Source organism: Jaculus jaculus, chromosome 4 (genome assembly GCF_020740685.1).
Source record: "Jaculus jaculus isolate mJacJac1 chromosome 4, mJacJac1.mat.Y.cur, whole genome shotgun sequence".
NCBI lineage: Eukaryota > Metazoa > Chordata > Mammalia > Rodentia > Dipodidae > Jaculus > Jaculus jaculus.
This window is the reverse complement of record NC_059105.1, coordinates 152,543,401-152,567,003: the sequence shown is the minus strand read 5'-3', so window position 1 is coordinate 152,567,003 and position 23,603 is coordinate 152,543,401. Positions and strand designations below refer to the sequence as shown.

At 38.8% G+C, this 23,603-nt stretch overlaps 1 protein-coding gene and 2 pseudogenes across 1 annotated transcript; all 3 read right to left on the bottom strand.

The window, feature by feature from the left end:
- Positions 1 to 3,384: 3,384 nt before the first annotated feature.
- On the bottom strand, positions 3,385 to 14,236 carry LOC101595947 (annotated as a pseudogene).
- Positions 14,237 to 14,684: 448 nt separating this feature from the next.
- Positions 14,685 to 18,312, bottom strand: LOC123460272 (annotated as a pseudogene).
- A 2,775-nt stretch (positions 18,313 to 21,087) lies between these two features.
- Positions 21,088 to 22,005, bottom strand: LOC101610838 (olfactory receptor 5AC1-like). Its single transcript, XM_004663313.2, has one exon. The coding sequence runs from the start codon at positions 22,003 to 22,005 to the stop codon at positions 21,088 to 21,090; it is 918 nt and encodes a 305-aa protein (XP_004663370.2).
- Between the last annotated feature and the right edge of the window lie 1,598 nt (positions 22,006 to 23,603).

The window sequence follows — 23,603 nt, the reverse complement described above, 5'->3', positions numbered from 1 at the left end:
TAAGATTGGTTGTTTGAGTCTTCTGTGTGGAGTATTTCCTGAAGTATTCTCTGTAGGTTTGGTTTTGTGTTCATTTAATCATAGAGGTGATGATTTTCATGGAAAGCTTTCCCTTTACCATCTATTTTGAGGGATACTTTCACTGGCATATTAGTTTAGGTTTGATCCATGGTTTTTCATACTTTGAAGTGTTCCATTCCAGGCTCTTATGAATTACAGGGTTTCCATTGAGAAATATGAGGTAATTCTTCTGATGGGATTGCCTTTGTATGCCATGAATTGTTTCTCTCTGGCTTCTTTTAGCACCCTCTCTTTGTTTTCATTGTTAAGCGTTTTAATGATGATGTGGCTTGGAGAATTTCTTCCTTGTTCCTGTCTGAGTGGTGGTCTGTGAGCTTCTTACATCTGGGTGGACCTTTCTTTTGCAAGATTGGGAACATTTTCTTCAATAATTTTGTTGAATATATTCTCTGTACTTCTGGCATAGATTGTTTCCCCTTCTGGCATACCCATGATCCAGATATGTAGTCATGTATCCTACAGTTCCTTTCTGTTCTGTTTGCATGATTTTTTTTTAACTTAGCAAGATTATTGGACTCCTGGTCTATTTTTTTCTGTCTTCTGTTCCAGCTCAGAGGGGCTGTCCTCCACATGAGTAACTCTGTTAGGAAGGGGTTCTAGAGAGGTTTGTAAAAGCTCTATTTGATTTTTGTTTCTGGGTTTTTTTTTTTAATCATGTCCATTTTCTTTTTTGAAGTACAGTTTCAGTTCAAGGATAGATGTTCTTGATGCTTCCTGGAATTCATTCTTGCATTTGATCATGTTGTCATTAAGCTCAATCAGCTGGTTATTGAGATACTCTATTCATTGACTCACCTTCAATTCATTAAGAACTCTTTTGAGGACTCTCAGGTTTTCTTCAATTAAGGTAAGCCTAGTGACAAAATCTGAGTGTTCTAAGAGATAATTCTGTTCAAGTTCATTTATGTAATTATTTTATTCTTTGTTTACATTTGATCAGGGTTACACAGCCTGGTTAGAATAGAAGAGATTCACAGTGATTCCTCTCTATATCTTGAAATTGGAATCTAGGCAAAGACTTTTTTCTCCAGTAGGGGATCTCTGAGGGGCAGATAATGTTAACACCTCACTCCTCGTACATGTGAATATGCTAAACCAAGACACTTAAAATATCTGGGTGAACACTATGTAATCACAAGAAAGAAAGTGGCAGAAGACTCACAGAAAGTGACACCCACCACTCACCACAGACAGAACAGATACTGAGGAAACAGCTTCAAACACACCTGATGCTAGTCTGCTCTACCAGGCACTGTGGCTTATAGGAATCAACTAATGGTTACTTGAAATTCAAATAAGAAATATATATATATATCACATATGTGTAAAAATCGACCCTTATATTATAAGGCCATAAGAGGGTCACTAGGGGGCTGGAGAGATGGCTTAGCGGTTAAGCGCTTGCCTGTGAAGCCTAAGGACCCCGGTTCGAGGCTCGGTTCCCCAGGTCTCATGTTAGCCAGATGCACAAGGGGGCGCACACGTCTGGAGTTCGTTTGCAGAGGCTGGAAGCCCTGGCACACCCATTCTCTCTCTCCCTCTATCTGTCTTTCTCTCTGTGTCTGTCGCTCTGAAATAAATAAATAAAAAAAATTAAAAAAAAAAAAGAGGGTCACTAGGATGAAGAGTCTATATTTATACAGTAGCCTGACAGAAAACATACCATTTTTATTATTATATTTCAACTATCTTCCAATTGTGCTAACAAACCTGCTCTTATTATATAAATGTAAATTCTAGAAAATAATAGTTTCCATTTGAATCTTTGTCTCAGGAAGGAGGTATGCAACAGTAGTTCATAAATTAAAAGGCAACAGTTTTATAAAAATACAAATTTTGAAGCCGAGCATGGTGATGCAAGCCTTTAATCCCAGTACTTGGGAGGCAGAGGTAGGAGGATTTCCCTGAGTTCAAGGCCACCCTGAGACTCCATAATGAATTCCAAGTCAGTCTGGGCTAGAGAGAGACCCTACCTCAAAAAACAAACTGAAAATTATAACTGTGCAACCAACAGAAATTAAATTGTAATGTTTTTTGATTGCTAAACTTTGACAATGTTGAATGAATGTAACAGAAATATTTAGCATATTAAAAATGCTTTCAAGCCAGGCATGGTAGAGCACACCTTTCCTTCCAGCACTTGGGAAGCACTGGTAGGAGAATCACCTTGAGTTTGAGGCCACCCTGAAACTACATAGTGAATTCTAGACTAGCCTGGACTACAGCAAGTCCCTATAGGACTTTCAGCTGAGCATGATGGTTCATGACTGTTATCCCAGTACTTGAGAGGATTTAGTGAGTTCAACGTCAGCCTGAGCAACAGAGTAAGATCCAGGAAAACCTGAGCTATAATGAGACCCTGCTTCAAAAACCATAGGAAAAAATACTCTTAAACTTTGAAGAAATACTCACTTTTTAGATGTTGTAAGAGTGGATGCCCAGTCACATTAAGCCTAACAAGATTATTTTCATTTATATACAAGCAACATAATTATGTATATGAAGTAAACAGAATGTTTGGAATACAATTTCCTCGTGAACTGTTTAAGAGGACATGAATATGGTTTGAGTGAATGATTCATATACCCTGACTCTATTGCAGTGATATATATTCAGAAGAGCTTTAAAATGTTTATGTAAAATAAAGCTGTTTTAATGCAACAAAGAAAGCAATTTTGCAATCTCACATTCCTGTAAAGGTATACTGTACTTACATTCTTATTTGCTGGACAAAGTACCCAACCAAAAGCAGATGAAGGGAGGAAACATTTTATTCTGGCTTACTATCTCAAGGGAAAGCATAGTTATGGTAGGATAAACCATGGAATGAGCAGAGGCTGGACATTACCTTTCACCTATGCAACAGCAGGTGGAAAACCACAGCAGGAGAGTGAGATGAGCTTGAAAAGAGAGCACTGGACATAACCATGGAATGAGCAGAGGCTGGACTTTACCTTTCATCTATGCAACAGCTTGAAAAGAGAGCACTGGATATAACGCCCCTAGGCCAGTGCTCGACAACATACCTCCATCATGGCTCTGTCCCCTGAATTTCCACTAGCTTGGGATCAAGCATTCAGAATATATGAACAACTGATTCAGACCACCACCGAGTGTCAATTAACAACTGGGTTCTGTCCTTTAAGTCCTCACTAACTATTGTGATGAAAGTAGGCGAATCAGGCTAAGTATTTGTAGGCTAAATCTGTATCTTTTATTTAGCAACATACAAGATCATTGTTATGTGTGAAGTAGTGCCATATTTTATAAAATAAAAGCAGACAGGGGAAGTAAAATATTGTTTCACAAACAGCTATTTGATGATTCTTTTCTAAGTGCACCTAAGACTTCTTTATTTCTTAAGTTGTAAATAAAGGGGTTAGCAGAGGAATTACCATGGTATAGAACAGTGAAGATACTTTATCCTGGACTTGTCTGTCTCAGACCCAGAAATCATTTATATGAAAGAGAGAGTGCTGTCAAACAAAGAGATGGAGAGCAGGTGGGCACTGAAGGTGGAGAAGGCTTTGCTTCTGTCCTCAGAATCTGATTTCAGGATGGCAAACAAGACATGAGCATAAAAGACTACAATACTCATGAAAGTGCTAGCTTGTGTAACAACAATAAGGATAATAGTGACTGATGCATTTATAGAAATTGTATATAGTGGCAGGATTTTACAGTAGGAGCCATCTATTGTGTTGGACCTACAGAAAGTTAATCTAATTCATAACCCTTCATGAATGAAAGCATGGAGAAACCCAATTAAATATGCTACATTTATGAGCTGAATGCAGCATCTTTTTGACATCACCAACACATACAGCAAAGGGTTGCATATGGCTACATAGTAGTCATAGGCCATCTCCAGCAGGAATCATTCTGTGATTGCACTACAATAAAAAATAATAATAATGATAAAATTGTGTGAAACACTCAGCCAGGGATATCAAGTCATTCTCAGTTAAAAAATCTATGAACATCTTTGGGGTCACAGAGGATGAGGTGCAAGTGTCTGCAAAGGCTATGCTTCCAAGGAAAAGGTGCATGGGGGTGTTAAGTTGGGGGTCCTTCCAGATGAGACAAATTAACCTGCCATGGTGGTGGCACAAATCCCCAAGAACAGCAGGAACAGAGGGATTTGCAGGACGATCTGTTATTCCTGTGAGAAGAAACGTAGTCACCTGGGTCCTGTTTGCCTCCACTGTGCCCCTTCAGCCTGCTCCCTGCAATGAGAGGAGGGGAAGAACACATGACCAAGGTTCAGCCAACATGGGATTGGATTGCTGTCACACCTGCCTAGGCTGCAGGTGCTCTTTACTCTGTACATAGAAGGTGGAATGTTTCTGTTTATTAAATCATACCTAAAGTGTGAAATAGTTTAAAAATAGTTTTCATGTAGGTGTTTATATTTTATTTATTTATTTCCAAGGAGAGAGAGAGAAGAGAGGAGGAGAATGTGCACGCCAGGGCCTCCTGCCACTGCAAACGAACTCCAGACACATTTGCCACTTTGTGTTTCTGGCTTTATGTGGGTACCGAGGAATCAAACCCAGGCCTTCAGGCTTTGAAAGCGGCAGCCTTCAACCACTGAGCCACCTCTCCTGCCCAGATGTAGGTTTTTAATATATAATTATTTGATAGTAAATGAGGAGTCCATAAATATCAATTTATCTAGCCTTTTTTCATATTATTTTAAATCACTGTGCATTTTACAAAGATATTTTATAGAGTTTGAAATGACAAAATACATAATACATTTTACGTTATGATCTCATTAAGAAAGACTAGTTCAAATTGAAAAGCCTCTGTTTCAATTTTCTCAGGAACTCTTTATCTTTTAAAAATGTTGTTAGCCTGGCGTAGTGGCACATGCCTTTACTCCCAGCACTCGGGAGGCAGAGGTAGGAGGATCAGCACGATTTCAAGGCCACCCTGAGACTCCATAGTAAATTCCCGGTCAGCCTGGGTTAGAGTGAGAACCTACCTTGAAAAAACAAACAAACAAAAAATGTTGTTAGCATATATTCATTGTATAAATAAAAAGGTTCATAATGACATTTTTATTTCAGTATATACAGTTCCTTGACTATATTTTCTCTTTGTTACACTCCTCTTTTCCCCTTTACCCCACCTAGTATCCACTTCCCTTTCTGAGTGACCCTAGGTTTTTCATATTTATTATCTTGGCTCCAGTGAGAAGAGGTCAAGAAAATATAACTGGAAATGGTATGTTTCTTTGTTATTAAATATATGCATCATTCTTTCATCCTAATTTAAAATATTATTTTTGAGCCAGGGAGATGGCAGAGCCATTAAGGTGCTTCCCTGGTAAGCCTGCCAACCTTGGTATGCTGTTGTAGTACCCACATAAAGCTATATGCCTAAAGTGATGCATGCATCTGAAGTTAGTTAGCAATGGCAACAGGTTCTGTTATACCCATGCTCTTTCTCTCTTTTCTTCTCTCTCTCCCTCTTAAATAATTAAAAATAAAATCTTATTTCTAGGCTAGCTAGAAGAATAAGTAGTTAAGGTACTTACCTAAGTATCCTAAGTACTCAGAGTCAATTCTCCAGTACCCACATAAGCCAGTTGCACAAGTTGGCTCATGAATTTGCAGTAGCTAGAGGCCCTGTAGCACCCATTCCTTCACTATCTGCCTCTTCATCTCTCTCTCCCTCCCTCTATCTCTCTAATAAATAAATAAAATATCTTAAAAATTAGTTTTAAAAATTATTTCTAATTCAACTTCCTATTTATGCTTTTTCATGATCCTTATCAATATGTCACTTGATTACACCTTCATAAAAACTATCACTAATTTCAAATAAACTGTGTCATTTTTCCTCAATAATGTTCATGGAAAGAATCATTAATTCATTTCTTTTAGTGATTCAAGTTAAAACATTGTAAGTTTTTGTTTAGTCTCATAGCATCTGTAATTCAGAGGAGAGATCATGATTTAACATCGTTTCTATTTTAAAAGAAAACACACACACACACACCTCTGATACTTGTTTACATATAAAGATATGCCCAAGCTCTGTCAGTAAACATGTGAATTTGGGAAATATTCCATGGAGCTGAGAATGTCTTTTAATATCTGCTATATGTGGCTCTATAGAGTGGAACAATGTTTGTTCCTTTTTGAGTTTTCATAAGTGAGATTATCAAAGCTAAAGTGGAATATGACATCACAAAAGAAACTATCTTCCAAAGAATGGCCACCACTGTCAATATCTGGGTTCAACTTAAATGCTAAAATTTTTAGATAATATTTAAATAGAAAAATAATTAGGGAAATCATGAAGTAACTTAATAGGTAAGAATGATGAAAATGGTACCCAAGGTAGATAAAGCTCCAAGCCTAAAATTAATTCATAAGTTTAATAAATAAGCCATGGAAGCAAATGAGATAGATTGTACAGATACTTGAGGAGAAATAAAATTGCCAGTACATTCATATAGTGACAAATAATATGTGATTCTGGATATGATATATGCTTTCTGTATCCAAGTTCCTGCCTTGGTGATATAAAAATAGAATCTAGCCATTTAGAACTGAGAGACTAAATGTCTTACCATTTATGATAACATGTATTAGATTCACATCTCCCAGTGTCTTATAATAACAGTAACCAAGGGTTGTTATACCAACACATACACCTTAACTTCTATAATATAGGCCTGAATTCTTTGATCAACTTACTTAAAGTTATCACACTCAATACTCATTAACTATTTTTCTCCAGGCATCTGCTCTGTAAACAAACAATGACAACCAAAAAACAAAATAGAAAATTAAAGTAAGATAATTGTGAAAATGCATGTTGGAAAATAAAAAATTATCTGAATAGTGGAAACATATAGAACTGGAAAATTTTATATAGGAAAGCACCTGTTTTTCTCAATAAAATATAGAACCCATTCTCTGAAGAACAGGCTTTTGTTCTCCATCTTTATTATTTTATTAATTACTTTTGTATTCAGCAAATACAGTCAGTTTGGTACCATTATTAGGATCATCTGTGACCTAGCCCCTCCGCTTGGCCTCTGCATGTTGAGGTATATGGGTCATGCATTGTGGAGTTAGCCCACAGTTAGGGGTAAGATAAATATCTCTGCATATCATGACCAAACATGTGGCTCTGACATTCTTTCTGTGCCCTCTTCCACAAATTTCCCTGAGCCATGTTGGGTTCATTTTTGGCCTGCTTCAGTGATGAGGTGTTGGGGGCCTCTGAGCCTCTGGCTCTCTGATTTGTTGGAGTTGATTTTTCTCTGTGTTGGTCTCCTTCCCCCTTGTGCTGGCATCCGGTTCATCAGTAAAAGAGCACCCTTGCATGTTTTGCCCATTTTTCTTAGTTTCAGACAGGGCCCTTTTGAGTTATGATGGGGTGGCTCTCTCCTTAGGATCTACATCTATCTGAAAAAGAGAAGCAGAATCTCCAATGGAGAGTAAGTTAGCACCACGAGAAATGAGATAACACTTGCTTTTTTTATAGAGAATTTAATAGGTGTAGGCCCTCTTGTAGCCCATGATTGATGGTAGCTTGATATTGGAGAGTGGGCTAATGTTTGGATATGGTTCTGACTTGTTTCCCAGCTCCAGATATGGTTGCCATTCCACTGAAGTGATCAGTTGGCCAAATCAAGAGCAGTTGGTTCCCCACCATGGCTGTGTGCCACTATTGCACTTGTGTGGGCATCACAACAGGTTATTTGCTGCTAAGTAGGTTAGACCATGAGTTGCTTGGACAGATATTGGTCATTTCCCCCAGTCACCCAAGTGGCACCTGCTGGCACTAGATGTCAGGGACTGACTCTTTTCCAACTTCCATCCATGCCATTCCATTTTATACATCAACCACATAAGGAGTCTTCAGCAGTAGGGTCTTACCACTAACCTTTGATGGGTCATCAAGTACTCTGACAGAACTCTGTCTTTCTTTTAGGAAACCTTGTAGGACTCTGATCAAAAACTCATTGTGGATGATAGCCACATGCTGGTACTGGGAATTACAGGTTAGTGCCCACTAAGAAAAGGAGGAAAAAGATAATTTATATACAAGAATTAGAGAGAAGAGAGAGAGAGGGAGGGAGTGGGAGAGGGGAAAGGGAATATGTAGAAGATTAAGGTTAGTCTTCATCATACCTGCTCCAGTGTCTTGTGGTTCAGGTGTTCCCTGTAAGGGCCTGGTGAAGGTTCAGCATTTGGTCTGTCTTTTACAAAGTAGAATTTTATGGTACCATTGCCGTTTAGGTCTAGATTTGTGTTTACCACCCCGCCATTGCCCTCCCCTCCCTCCTCACCCATCTTATTGTCTAGTCCATGAGATGCTTGCTGAGTTTGTAAGGCATCTTGGATAGATTCAGGTTAGGTGCTGTAGATGAGTGAGACTTTGTGGCAATTTTTTTTTTTCTGTGATTGGGTAACTTCACTGAGAAAGATCTGTTCCAGATTCCACTATTTTTCCTCAAATTTAATTGTGTCATTTTTTTCTTACTGCTGTATAGAATTCCATTGTGTAGATGTACCACATCTTAGTTATCCATTCTACTAGTGGTGGACATCTGGGTGGATTCCAGCTCTTAGGTATTATCAATTGAGCCACTATAAACATGGTTGAGCAACTCTCTGGCCTGTGGTTTGAAGGTTTTAGGGTAGATTCCCAGTAAGGGTATAACTGGGTCTGTTGGTATCTCTATAGTCAGCTTTTTCAGGAGTCTCCATATCACTTTCCAAAGTGGTTGTACCATCCTACATTCCCACCAACAGTGGATGAGTGTTCCTAATTCTCCACATCCTCACCAGCATTTATTTTCATTTGATTTTTTGATATTTGCTATCCTTATTGGGGTAAGGTGCAATCTCATAGTCGTTTTAATTTGCATTTCCCTGATGGTCGGGGATGATGAACATTTTCTTAAGTGTGTGTTTGCCATTTGTATTTCTTCCTCTGTGACCTGCCTGTTCAGCTCTTTGCCCCATTTTGTGAGTGGGGTGTTTGACTTCTTACTGTTTAGATTTTTGAGTTCATTGTAGATTCTAGAGATTAGGCCTCTATCAGTTGGATAACCCACAAATATTTTCTCCCATTCTGCAGGTAATCCATTGGCTTTGCTTATTGTATGCTTGTTGTAAAGAAACTCTTCAGCTTTATGTAATTCCATTGTGTGAGTGACTGTTTAAGATTGTGAACTACTGGGGTTTTGTTCAGGAAGTCTTTTTCCATTCCTATATCATGGAAAGTACTTCTTAAATTTTCTTCCAGTAGTAGTCAAGTTTCTGGTCTTATATTGAGGTCTTTGATCCATTTGGACTTGAGTGTAGTGCATGGCAAAATGTATGGATCAAGTATCAATTTCTTGAATACAGATACCCAGTTTTTCCAGCACCATTTTTTGAAGATGTTATCTTTTTTCCAGCCTATATTTTTCAGGCATTTGTCAAATATCAACTAGCTATAGTTGCTTAACCCAAAGTCCAGGTCCTCAAGTCTATTCCATTGGTCTATACTTCTATTTTGATGCCAGTACCATGCAGTTTTTATTATTATGGCTTTGTAATACAGCTTTAGATCAGGAATGGTGATACCTCCAGAAGTATTTCTTTTGCCGAGTATATGTTTGGATATGTGAGGCCTTGTGTCTTTCCATATGAAATCTGAGATCAATTTTTCTATCTCTGTGAAGAACACTATAGGGATTTAAATTGGAATTGCATTAAATCTGTATATTGCCTTTGGTAGGAATGTCATCTTCACAATGTTAATTCTGCCTATCCAGGAGCATGGGAGGTCTTTCCATTTTCTCAAGTCCTCCTCAATTTCTTTTTTGAGTCCTTTTATGTTTTTGCTGTATACATCTTTCCCTTTCTTGGTTAATGTTATTTCAAGGTATTTTATTTTATTTTTTTGTTGTTGCTATTGAAAATGTGACTATGTCCCTTATTTCTTTCTCTGTGTCTTTGTCATTTGCATATAGAAATGCTACTGGTTTTTTGCATTGATTTTGTATCCTGCTACTTTGCTATAGGAGTTAATCACCTTCAGGGTTTTGGGATGGAGTCTCTTGGGTCTCTTACATACACAATCATGTCATCAGGGAATAGAGCTAACTTAACTTCTTCCTTTCCAAAATGTATCCCCTTTATTTCCTTCTCCTGTCTTTTTGCTTGAGCTAGGGCTTCCTATACTATATTGAAAAGCAGAGGGAGGGCTGGAGAGATGGCTTAGCGGTTAAGCACTTGCCTGTGAAGCCAAAGGACCCCGGTTCGAGGCTCGGTTCCCCAGGTCCCACGTTAGCCAGATGCACAAGGGGGCGCATGCATCTGGAGTTCGTTTGCAGAGGCTGGAAGCCCTGGCACGCCCATGCTCTCTCTCTCCCTCTATCTGTCTTTCTCTCTGTGTCTGTCGCTCTCAAATAAATAAATAAATAAAATTAAAAAAAAAAAAAAAGAAAAGAAAAGCAGAGGGAGAGTGGACAACCCTGTCTTGTTCCTGATCTTAAAAGGAATTCCTCCATTCTCTCTCCATTTAGTATTATTTGGGCCTTCAGAGCTTTGCATATTGCCCTTATTATGTTAAGATATAAACCAACCATGCCAATTCTCTCCAATGTTTTGATCATAAGTGATGTTGTATCTTGTCAAAGGCCTTTACTTCACCTATTGAAATGATCCAGTGGTTTTTATGTTTAACTTTGTTTATATGGTGTATTATATTGACAGATTTCCATTTGTTGAACCACCCCTGTGTTCCTGGTATGAATCCCACTTGGTCAAGGTGGATGATGCTTTTGATGTGTTGTTGGATTCTGTTTGTGAGAATTTTGTTCAGGATCTTTGCATCTAAGTTCATCAGGGAAATAGGCCAGTAATTTTCTTTACTTGCTTTGGAAGTTGGGCAATACTAGCTTCATAAAAGCTGTTGGGTAGCTTTCCCTGTTCTCCAATTGTGTGGCACAGTTTGTGGAAGATTGGGTTGAGTTCTTCCATGAAGGTTTGATAGAATTTAGCTGAGAAGCCATCTGATCATGGACTCTTTTGGGTGGGGGGGAGGTTTTTTTTTAGTTTTTCAAACTCCATGAGTGTGATGGGTGCATTGAGGCGATTAATCTGCTCTGAGTTTAGCATTGATAGGAGGTATGTGTCCAGGAATTTATCCATCTCCTCCACATTATGCAGTTTTGTTTAGCAGAGGTTTTTGAGATAAGTCCTGATGCTTCTCCCAATTTCACTTATGTCTATTGTGATCTCTCCTTTTTCATTTTGAATTTTGTTAATTTGAAGCTTCCCCATTTTTTGAGTGATCAAATTGCCTAGGAGTTTATCAATCTTGTTTATTTTTTAAAGAACCAGCTCTTTGTTTTGTTAATTGTCTTGTTTCCTTTGTTTCCAATTCATTAATTTCTGCTCTGATTTGAATTATTTCTTTCCTTCTAGAGCTCTTTGGTTCAATTTTTTGTTGTTGTTGTTTTTCCAGTTCCTTTAGATGGATGGTTAGGTTATTGATTTGGGATCTTTCTGTCTTTTTTATGGAGGCATTGAGTGCTATGAATTTTCCCCTGAGTACCACCTTCCTTTTGTCCCATAAGTTTTGGTACAATGTGTTATCATTGTCATTCAATTCCAGAAATTTTGCAATTTCATTTTTTATTTCATCTACTATCCATTTATTGTTTAAAAGTGTGCTACTCAGTTTCCAGGTGCCCTTGGGATTCTTAGTGACACTTTTGTTGTTGATTTCTAGCAATATAGCATTGTGATCTGATATTGTGAAGGAAATTATGTTAATCTTCCTAAATATGTGGAGGCAATCTTTGTGACCCAGTATATGGCCTATTTTCGAGAATGTTCCATGGGCTGCTGAGAAGAATGTGTAGTCTGTGGATTTGGGATGGAAAGTTCTGTAGTTGTCTGTTAGGTCTAAGTGTTCTATGGTTTGTTTTTTGTTTGTTTGTTTTGTTTTGTTTTGTTTTGAGCTCTCTTACTTCCCTGTTGAGTTTCTGTTTGGAAGATCTGTCTATTACTGATAATGGTATATTGAAGTCCCCAGCTATGATGGTGTTGGTGGTTATTTCTGTTTTATTGTCAAGTAGGTTTTGTTTTATGAACTGTGGTGCCCCTATGTTTGGTGCATACAGATTTATGATTGTAATATCCTCTTGATGGATCGTTCCCTTGATAAGTAGGAAGTGGCCTTTTTTGTCTTTTTTTTATTATTTTTGGTTTGAAGTCTATTTTATCTGATATTAATACAGCTACTTCTGCTTTTTTTATTACTCCCATTGGCTTGGAATATTGTTTTCCACCCTTTCACCCTGCAGAAGTGTGTGTCTTTAGTGGTGAGGTGGGTTTCTTGAAGGCAACAGATTGAGCGGTCTAATATTTTGTTCCATCCTGTTAGCTTGTGTCTTTTGATGGGTGAATTAAGGCCATTAATATTTAGGGTAATGACTGTGAGATTTGATTTGATCCCTGCCATATTGTTATGGCAAATGTGGGTTTGGTGTTTTCATGGATTTTTAAGTTTTTGTGCCTACTCTGAGTTTGGTTATTGGGATCTGCTTCTTGTAGGCATTTGAGTTTGGTTTTTTGTTTCTTCTCTGTGGAGAATTTCCTGAAATACTCTCTGTAGGCTTGGTTTTGTGTTCATATAATTGTAAAGCTGAGTTTTGTCATGGAAAGTTTTTCTTTCACCATCTATTATGAGGGATACTTTTGCTAGGTAGAGTAGTTTGGGTTGGAAGCCATAGGTTTTTAGACTTTGCAGTGTTTCATTCCAGGCCCTTCTATCTTTCAGGGTTTCCATTGAGAAGTCTGATGTAATTCTGATGGGGTTACCTTTGGAAGTGGTGTGCTGTTTTTCCCTAGCTGTGTTTTGGATTTTCTCTTTGGTGTCAATGTTTAGAGTCTTAATGACGATATGTCTTGGAGAGTTTCTCCTTTAGTCCAGTCTGTTCAGAGTTCTGTTGGCTTCTTGTATCTTGATGGGCCTTTCTTTTAAGGGACTGAGTAAGTTTTCTTCAATTATTTTGTTATTAAGTTCTCCATGCCTTTGGTCTAAATTTCTTCTCCTTCTGGTATTCCAATGATCCTGATATTAGTATATTTAAGGGTAACCCACAATTCCCTCATGTTCAGCTCACAGAAACTTTTGAACTTATTGTAACTTTTGAACTCTCAAACTGTTTCTTCCATGTTGCCTTCCAGATAAGAGTTTCTATCCTCCACTTGGCTGACTCTATTCTTGAGAGCTTCTAGAGAGTTTTGGACTTGTTCAATTAAGTTTGCATTTTCTACTACTTTTCTATGAATAATTTCCATTCCTCTGTCAAGCTCCCTTTTCACATCTTTTTCTGATTTTCTTGATGATTCTTGGAATTCATCCTTGCATTTCTTTATGCCTTTATTTAGCATGGCCTGCTGATTTTTAAGGTCTTCTTTTTTTCACTCTCCCTCAAATCTATTAACTCTCTTTGAACTCCTTCCAATTTCTTATCTATTACTTATGGTTTAGTGATGGCAGCATCCACATGATTATAGGTCCTTTGTTGCTTTCCTGCACATTCTACCAGTAGGTTGGTCAGAGTTGCCTTACTTATAGCTTCAATTTGATGTTCTGATCCTGATGACTCTCTATGTTTTGGTTAGATATATTCATTGTAGGACTGGGTGCTCTAACTGGATTTTCTTGCGATTGATTTTTCATGTTATTTGTTTTGTGCTGTGATCTGCCCATGACAGTGTATGGGCATATAGGTAGGTGGATCAGCCTGGGCTCAAGTGCAATGGGAATCTGTGGCAGCCTGGGGCAGTTGCCAAGCAGCCTGGTCTTTAGCTCTCACTTGCCAAAGCCGCCTGATCTACTGCCTGGCAGGGGCACCAAAGTTGCCTGAATTCTCAAACAATAATGTGCCAAAGCTGCCTGCATTTGAGCTAGGAGGGACACTGAGGCACCAAGCACTGAAACAGCCCAAACTCTGCCTGGTAACACTGGGACCTGGAAGCAGTCTACACTCCCCCGCCACAGGATAATGGTGGATGGCCAGCACAGCAGACTGGTAGGGGATGGCACCTGATCTGGCACAAGCGAGGGACACAGTCTCAGCTTGTGTGGCAGTTGCTGTGGGACTGGCTTCACTGAACATGCTGGGGCAGGAGCAGTAAGTAAGCGAGTGGGCAGAGCACTCTAAGCTTCCACACGCAGGAATCGATCTGTGTGCAGCTGCACTGTGGATATGGTGGCTACTTGGGGGGGGGGGAGGGTTAGGCTACCCACTCCTGAGGGAATCGGGGATTCCTTGTTATTGCCAGGACTCGCTGAATGCGCCATGGCTGGAGCAGTAAGTGGTTAGTGGGTGGAGCAGTCTAAGCTTCCACATGCAGGGATCATTCAGTGTTTGGCGGCACTGTAGATATGGCGGCTATTTGGGGGTAGGGGTGGGCTACCTGCCCGCGAGGGAATCAGCGATTCCCTGTTTCTCCCCCCCACCCCCCGTACCCTCCCACTGACAATCTGTTGGAGATTTCTCTCCCCTAAAAGACCCAGTGAACACTTAATGTCTTGCCTTTCTTTCCCCAGGATTTGCAGCACAGCTAGTAATTTGCCATCTTGGCAGGAAGTCCCTGTTTTCCATCTTTATTGGACTATAAATAGGGGTAAACAATAATGTAGTCTTACAAGGCATTTATACATACTCATAGAGAAGCTAGTAATATAGGCAGTCACCATTGAGTAATATATTCCTGAAACTCCCATAAATTTATTGTCTTTATTTTACATTTTCCAAGCATACAGTCATGAACCTGATTCTGAAAAAGTAATCAACTAACTTTCTGAACATTCTCAGGATTAAACCAAAAACTGGGTAAGCAGAAATTTATAAAGTCCCCTAAGAAAGTACACATCTATATGATGTTCATGTCTTGAGAAGTTTCCCCACTCTAGATGAGCTTCAACTTGAATGTTAGAACTAATTTTGTATTTTAACATTAGTAAAATGTGAAGGAGATGGGTTCTATGCATAATATTATAAAAAATATATTTACCAGAAGTAGACAGAATTTCAAAATCTTTTATTCTTTTTCACCTTGGGATTACTGGGTGATTATGCCCACTCCAGTTTATTAACTTTGCTTTAAATCTCATTGCAATGTGCTGAGTTTGTATAGTGCCTTTCCACCACCAGCAGTGAGACTGTGACTCTGTGCTATTTGTAAGCAGCACGGCTTACAGGTTAATGACACTGACTCAATCATACAAGCATCCAGTGGAGTCCAAATCTTTAGTCTAAAGATACATGGCTTCTGGATCAGCCCGAGGTGCTGATATACCTAATAGGCATCTTGAGGTCTAGGCAATAGGCAGGCGAGGAGAGGGTAAGGGTGGAGGGTCACAAAACTAAACCCAAATGGAACTGGTACCACAGAATCCTATATTCTGGAAGACAGACTAAAAGGTGGAACCCTCAACAGGTCTTAGGGGGAGCACCTAAATCAAAGGGCCCTGGAGAGGGTGAGATGAAGCCTAACCTTAAATTTCTCCTGTTTCCTTCTTTTTTCTATCCTTTTCTTCTTTCTTTATCCTTGGTGCTGGCCTATAACTCCCATTACCAGGATCCAGTTAACTCCCACAATGATCTGTTGATCAGAGAGACCTACAGTGTTTCCCAAAATAAGACAGACTTCTGTCACAGCACTTGATTACCCACCAGAGGTTAATGGTAAGACCCTACTGCTGATGACACCATATGCTGTCAGTATGGAACATTAAGAGACCTGACTGGAATCTCAAAAAGAGCCAGTCGCCAAAAAGTTAGCCTGTCTAGTGCTAGATGGTGCTATGTGAGCTACTGGGGAAAAGTGGCCAACATCTGCCCCAGCAACTTGAGGTCTAAGCTACTCAGAAGCAAACAACCTGAGGTGATGTTCACACAAGTGTAATGGTGGCACACAGCCATGGAGGGTAACCAACTGCTCTTGGATTGGCTAACAGATCCATTCAGTGGAATGTAACCCATATCTGGAACTGGGAAACAAGTCAGAACCACATCCAGATAATGAGTTTGCTTTCTGATAGCAAGCTCCCACTAATCTTGGGCTACAAGAGGGTCTAAACCCATTCTCTCTAAACTAATAATGGTTATTTCATTTACCCTGTGCTGACCTTGCTCTCCATTAGAGAATCTGCCTCTATCAGATGGATGCAGGACCTAAGGAGAGAAAGAGAAAGAACCCATCACACTTCACCAGGGCCCCAGCTAAAACCACAGAGGAATTGGGGAAATGAGCCAGAGTGCTGCTTTCTTGGTGAACCTGGTATCAGCACAAGGGTGAAGGAGATAGATACTGAGGACATTCAACACCTACCAAAACAAATCCAGAGGCTTGTAAGAGCCCATCACTGGTAAATAGACTTTAAGTAGACTTAAAACAAACCCAACACAGCTCAGGAAATTTCATGGAAGAAGGGGCAGAAAGATTGTTAGAGCCACAGGTTGGGACGTTATGCACAGAAGCATTAGCTCTTCCCATTGCTGACTGCTGCCCACACTATACACGACCCACAATCCCCATAGGCATGACTGGTATCCCCAAGGAAGAGTCCCTTTGGTGGGGGCGCAAGGAGGAGGGAAAGGATGGTACCAACATGTGCTGTTTACATACTGAGTATGTCCATAACTAATAAAATAAAAGACACAAGGGTTTGTATCCGTAAGAATTAAGCTAGATTAAATGCAGTATTTTATTTAGCTACCCAGTGAGGTTTGCTATCTGTTCCATTTGTTAGATAAATATCCTGGAGTGATAAAGTGAAAACAACTCTTGGTACTAAAGTTGTTTAACTTAAAAATAATGTCAGTAAAACAGAATACTGCAATCTCACCCAATTCCTGTAACAAGATGCATGGATATGGATTCCATAAAATTCACATCTCTGTGAAGAGTTCTTAGTGTGCCAGAATGAAGAGATCAATGATAATGTTTGTTTTTTTTTAATAAAAAAAGAGGCAATTTTTCTCTCATGTAGGCATGAGAAACAGTTTGAAAGGAATATTTGTGTCTTCTCATCTTCTCCCAGCACGTGCACTTAGTACTGAAACTCCCTCCATGCCACCAAAAGAGTCCCTGTAGGATGAAGCCAATCTGCTGGGCATTGCTCACTAATCAGCATGTCACTGCTAAGAAGCTTTGTGCAATTATTGTGCATGTGCTTCCTTAGCATGAAAACAAAAGCATTATAGATGAATTACAAGGAAAAATGGAAATCTTTCATTCCATTTATATTCTTTAGATCCAGCTGCTTTGGCATCTGAATTTGACTCAGAAATAAGAAATATACTGCATAACAAAAATATTTGTGGTAAACCTGCACACTATATGTATATATAAATATAAGCCAAAATATAACTGACTGTGTATATGTCGTCTTTAAGACAATTACCGAATATTCCCATAGCATTTGGTTACATTCAACCTATAGTCTAAGAATTCAGTTTCTGACAATACTTCAGTAAGTTGTTGTCATAAAGCTTCCAGTAGAATAATTATTTTTTCATCTGAACAGATAGATTCATTGAACAAATTTTTATAAACAAAGTGGTCTGGACCAGCTGCTTCAAAACATGGTCCTTAACTTGGACATGAGGTACGAGGAATGCCAGCAATACTACAAAAAGAACCACAAAATTGAGGCTGGCTATTGATATATGGTGAGTCCAGAAATGTTGAGCTGTAGAGCATGCCTTAGACAAGCAGCATAGCAAACCTCTAAACAAAACAACCATGATCTCTTCTTACTCACATCCTGGAAGGTTGATTATCATATAAATAGAAAAGGGCACAAAGCACAATGAACCAATGGCCTACCGACTGCAACTTCAGTAGTTTACAAGATAATTAGCAGAGGTAGGACTGAGTCACTATGATAAGCTACCTGACATGAGATGCCAGAAGCCATTCTGTGCACTGGCACTGCGATGCCATCATGTTTCTGGGTCAAAATGTTCCCATTATCTGCTTCTAGACAAGCCACAGGAATGTCAGTGTGGTCAGAGGTTAGCTTAGCTGCATGCTGAGATAGAAAAGATATCGTTCCTACTAGTTCATCTGACACAGTACCACAGCAGCCCAGACTCAAACCTGGTGAACCTGTTCACAGGACTCTAACAGTGGATGCAGTCTTCATTATGTCCTCCAAGAGCTACTTCAAGGTCACCTCCATCCTGGCTGGTATTATTAAAGTTTGTAACTGTTTCTAGCATATATGAAATCAATAACTTTTTATGGGGGGGTGCAGGTAGCTCTTTTAGGCAGTTAGGGTGACTGGGCCTCTAAAGTAAAAAGAGGAATAACTTTGGGCCTATACTTACAGTCTGAACTTGATAGATATCAAAGGTTGAATCTGGATTCTTCTCTCTTTCCTACGTGATTTTCCACAAACAACCTGGGCCCCTCCTGACAGCAAGGTCTCTCCTAGGATTGAAATCTAGCCCTAACATTGTGGTTGGTCAAGTTCAGCCCCCAGAACTTGGCATCATGCCCAGCCTCTTCCTGAGAAAGCCCTAGCCCAAACCAATCAGCTGTCCCTCAGCTCACCTGAGCTGGAAGACAGGCCCCATCACAATGAGGTAATAAATACCTTTGCGAGGAGAGCACAGGGTCTCTGAGCTGCCTGACCACTGGGAGTTTCTCCTCCACTTGGATGGACAAGCTGGGCTGAGCAGAGGGCAGAGCCTTCTCGCCCTTACTGTCCACATGGATTCATGTTCTACGTGACAAGAGCTCTTTGTACTTTCTTTTTTGTCCAGGCCCAACACATTAGCTCTCAAGCCATGTGGGTGTCTTTCCTTTGGTTCTGTACTTCCCTAAATAAATATAATAATTTAATAATTATCCTTATCAGTCTTATTTTATTCAATTCCTGGCATGAAGGAGACATGAACCTAGGGATTGGGGTTCAAGAATTTCCTGAACCCCTAGCAGTCCATCACACTTTCCTGTGGTTCACTTCAACTAAATATACAGATAATTACTTTAGTATAATAAAAGCATATAAAACCACAAAGACTAAGTTACCTGTGAAGAAAGAAGTGTTGCAGCACAGCCAAAACAGTGATTTTAGCTGAAATCAGTGTTAGACTTCTGTAAACCAGAAATATAAAGTAATAAGTTTGTGTTTGTGCAAATGAGTTACATCAGCAATAGAAAATAATATATTTCATACCCATCTACCTGTGCTCTCCCTATGAAATCCTGAACCAGGAATAGAAGTAGACTTTTTCCACTATTACTTCATTGGCATATCTTGCTTCTTCTTTTTTTTTTTTTTAATTTTACTTATTTATTTGAGAGCGACAGACACAGAGAGAAAGACAGATAGAGGGAGAGAGAGAGAGAATGGGCACGCCAGGGCTTCCAGCCTCTGCAAACGAACTCCAGACGCGTGCGCCCCCTTGTGCATCTGGCTAACATGGGACCTGGAGAACCAAGCCTCGAACCGGGGTCCTTAGGCTTCACAGGCAAGCGCTTAACTGCTAAGCCATCTCTCCAGCCCCATATCTTGCTTCTTATAGACCATGAAGGCTACAACACTCTAGTCACAGTCAGAGAGACTCCAAGTCAATTCCCCGAAAGCAGTGGGAGACATACAAAGTAGGACAGAAACAAATTCAGATGGCCTTCTATTTAGGACTAGCCTACTAAAAAAAAAAAAAAAAAAAAAAAATTTTCTACCTTTTATCCACCTCAGCTGACATTAGAAACAAATTTTTAAAATGATGTTAAATCTTCATTGTTTATATTATGAAAATGCTGTTGTCATTTATTCAGGCACTGCCCACAGCTGTTTGTACCAGTGCTATTGTAAATTAACCTGGCTGAGAAAAGTGTTCAGTTCTCTGCTGTGTGAGCAAGGCTGAAAACCAGTAGTCATTTGTATAAAATGTATGCAGGTGACAGAGAATGTCTAGATATTAATATTTAGATGATGAGTGAAGTAAATTAGGTTGCATTGTGAATTTTTTAAAACTAAGAAAGATTTTGCCACTAGACTTGACAGCTGAGATGGAGGCAATAACTTCAATAGAGAATGCTCACAGAAAGTGGCCACATTACTTCCTACAGAGGGGACAGTGCAGATGTTGGGGAAACTTAACCCAAAACATACCTGATGCCAGTCTGCCCAACCTGGCATTGTAGCTTGTAGAAACCAACTAATGGTTACTTCATGTCTAAATCCAAAGTAATGAGATATATCACACTCATATGTGGAAAGCTCAGCTTTTATTTTGCATATTAACAAGGCCATGAGGCCATATCTGATCCAGGAGGATAAAGTGAATATTTACACAATAGCCTGACACAAAACATACATGGCTTATTTACAGAAAAATTCAACTTAAGTTAATTATTAGTTATCCTAAAATACTTGCTGTTTTTATGTAAGTAAAAACTCTAAAAAATATTATATGCTGTTAGTTTCTATATATCAGGAATGAGAAAAACGTTGTAAAACACCAAATTTCCTATACATGTTTTATTCAAAAATAAAATTATTGTTTTTATTGCTAAGTTTTATGAACACTGAACGAATGTGATAGAACTATTCATTTTAGATACAATATAAGAGAATGCCTGGTCACATTGGACTTAACAAGATTATTTTCTTTATACTATATTCAAGCAACATAATGACAAAATGAAGATTATTATTATTATCTATTATTAATTTTTTGGTTTTTTGAGGTAGGGTCTTGTTCTAGACCAGGCTGACCTGGAATTCACTATGTAGTGTCAGGATGGCTTTGAACTCACAGCAACAAATAATTGGGTTCTTCCCATAATATCCTCATTAACTGTCTTGATAAAAATAGTATTACCAGGATAGGCAATCATAGTCTAAATTGGTATTTTTATACAACAGCATACAAAAATCGCTATTATGTAAAACACGGTGCAAAATTTAAAAAGGTAAATAAAATATTGTTTTCACAAATAGTTATTTGATGAGTTTTGTCAGTGCACCTAAAACTTCTTTGTTTCTTAGACTGTATATAAAGGGGTTAAGCAGAGGAATTACAATGGTGTAGAACAGTGAAGACATTTTATCCTGAAACTTGCCTGTCCCAGAACCAGAAAGCACATATATGAAGAAGAGAGTGCCGTAAAACAAGCAGACAGAGAAGAGGTGGGCACTGCAGGTGGAGAAGGCTTTGCTTCGGCCCTTCTCAGACTTTGATTTCAGGATGGCAAAGAGGACACGAACATAAGAGACTACAATGCTCACAAAAGTGCTAACTTGTATGGTAACTGCAAAAATGAAAAGCACCAATGCATTAACAGATGGATCAGTGCAAGAAATTGTGTATAGAAGTGAGATTTCACAGTAGAAATCTTCTATTATGTTGGAGCTACAGAAAGTTAATCTGAACAATAACCCTACATGAATGAAAGCATGGAGATACCCAATTAAATATGCTACACTTATCAGCTGAGTGCAGCGTCTCTTGGACATCACTACTACATAGAGCAAAGGGTTGCATATGGCTACATAGCGGTCATATGCCATCACCACCAGCAGGAAACATTCTGTGGTTGCACTGAAACAAAAAAAGTAAAATTGTGTGAAACACTCAGCCACGGTTATGAAGTCACTCACAGTTAAAAATTTCATAAACATCTTTGGGGTCACAGAGGATGAGGTGCAGGCGTCTGCAAAAGCTAAGCTTCCAAGGAAGAGGTACATGGGGATGTGAAGTTGGGGGTCCTTCCAGATGAGAAAAATTAACCCAAGGTTGCCCACCATGGTGGTGACATAAATCCCCAAGAACAGCAGGAACAGAGGGATTTGCAGGTCTGGACGATCTGTTATTCCTGTGAGAAGAAACGTAGTCACCTGGGTCCTGTTTGCCTCCATTGTGCCCCTTCAGCCTGCTCCCTGCAATGAGAGGAGGGGAAGAATATACGACCAAGGTTCAGCCAGCATGGGAATGGATTGCCGTCCCACCTGCCTGGGCTGCAGGTGTTCCTTATTCAACACACATGGACGTGCACTGCTTCTGCTTGTTAGAACACACCTAAAATATGAGGCCTGAGCTGGAGAGATGGCTTAGCGGTTAAGCGCTTGCCTGTGAAGTCTAAGGACCTCGGTTTGAGGCTCGATTCTCCGGGACCCATGTTAGCCAGATGCACAAGGGGGCACATGCATCTGGAGTTCGTTTGCAGTGGTTGGAAACCCTGGCACGCCCATTCTCTCTCTCTCTCTCTCTATCTGCCTCTTTCTCTCTCAAGTAAATAAATAAAAATGAACAAAAAAATTTTTTTAAAAAATATGAGGCCTTTCCTAAATAATTTTATATTTTTTTAATAAACAATTATCTGAAATGTTAATGAGGAGTCCATAGATATCAATTCACTTGGCCTTACTCATATAAGTTTGAGCCACTGTAAATTATAGACATGTTTTTATACAGAATTTACATACGTATTGTAATATACTTTAAAATCACTATTAAAAAGATACTTCAAGTTCAATACTCTCTTCTTCAATTTCTCAGGAACACCTTCATATCTTTTTTTAGAATATGCTTATTCTACAGTGTGTTGGCATACATAATGACATTTTCATTTAAGTGCATAGTTTGACTACATTCACACCCCAAAGCTTCTTCTTGTCTCTCTCCCCCTTTTGTTAATCCCAAAACTGGCATCTTTTTTGTTTTCATCTTATTTGCATCATTCACCAATTTTATATACAAGAGATATTGGCTTCAATTTGTTACTTGTTATATATTTATATTTCTTTCATCCTCAGATTTAAATGAGTTATATCATAAGATGGCAATTTACAATCTTATTTCTACTTTTATATTCCTTACCAATATGCACCTGACTGTACACTCATCAAAACATCACAAATTTTGAATAGATCTGTTCACTTTTCCTTCCTAAAACACATGAAAAAAACCAATGACCTAATATTGTTTGTGATTATTTAGTGACTTGAATTTAACTTAATCATATAGAAACTGTAAGTCAGGTGATTGATTCATGATGTTAAAAAAACCACCTATGTTTTGAGAGGAAACACACACACACTCACCTATAACTTGTTTACATATTAAAGGTAGATCCAAGCTAAATCACCAAAATAACAATGTAGAAAATTATCCAATGGAATTTAGAATGTCTTTAATATTTCAGTTATCCATGAATGTATTGAAATTGCAACCATGTTCCCTGTTCCCTGAGATTTCATATGTGAGGTTTTCAAAGCTAAAGTGGAATATAATGCCACAAAAAAAAAGAAAAACCACAGGAGAAAAAAAAAAAAAACCAGTGTTTTAAATATCTTGATTCACCTTAACTGCTAAAACTGTTTAAACAGAAAACCAATGAAGTGAACTAATAGGTAGTGGTTATAAAAATGTAGGAAAGGTAGAGAAAGCTTCAAGCTAAAGATATATCCAAGGCTTTAATAAGCCAAGGAGATGAGAACCAGAAAGGTGGGGATCC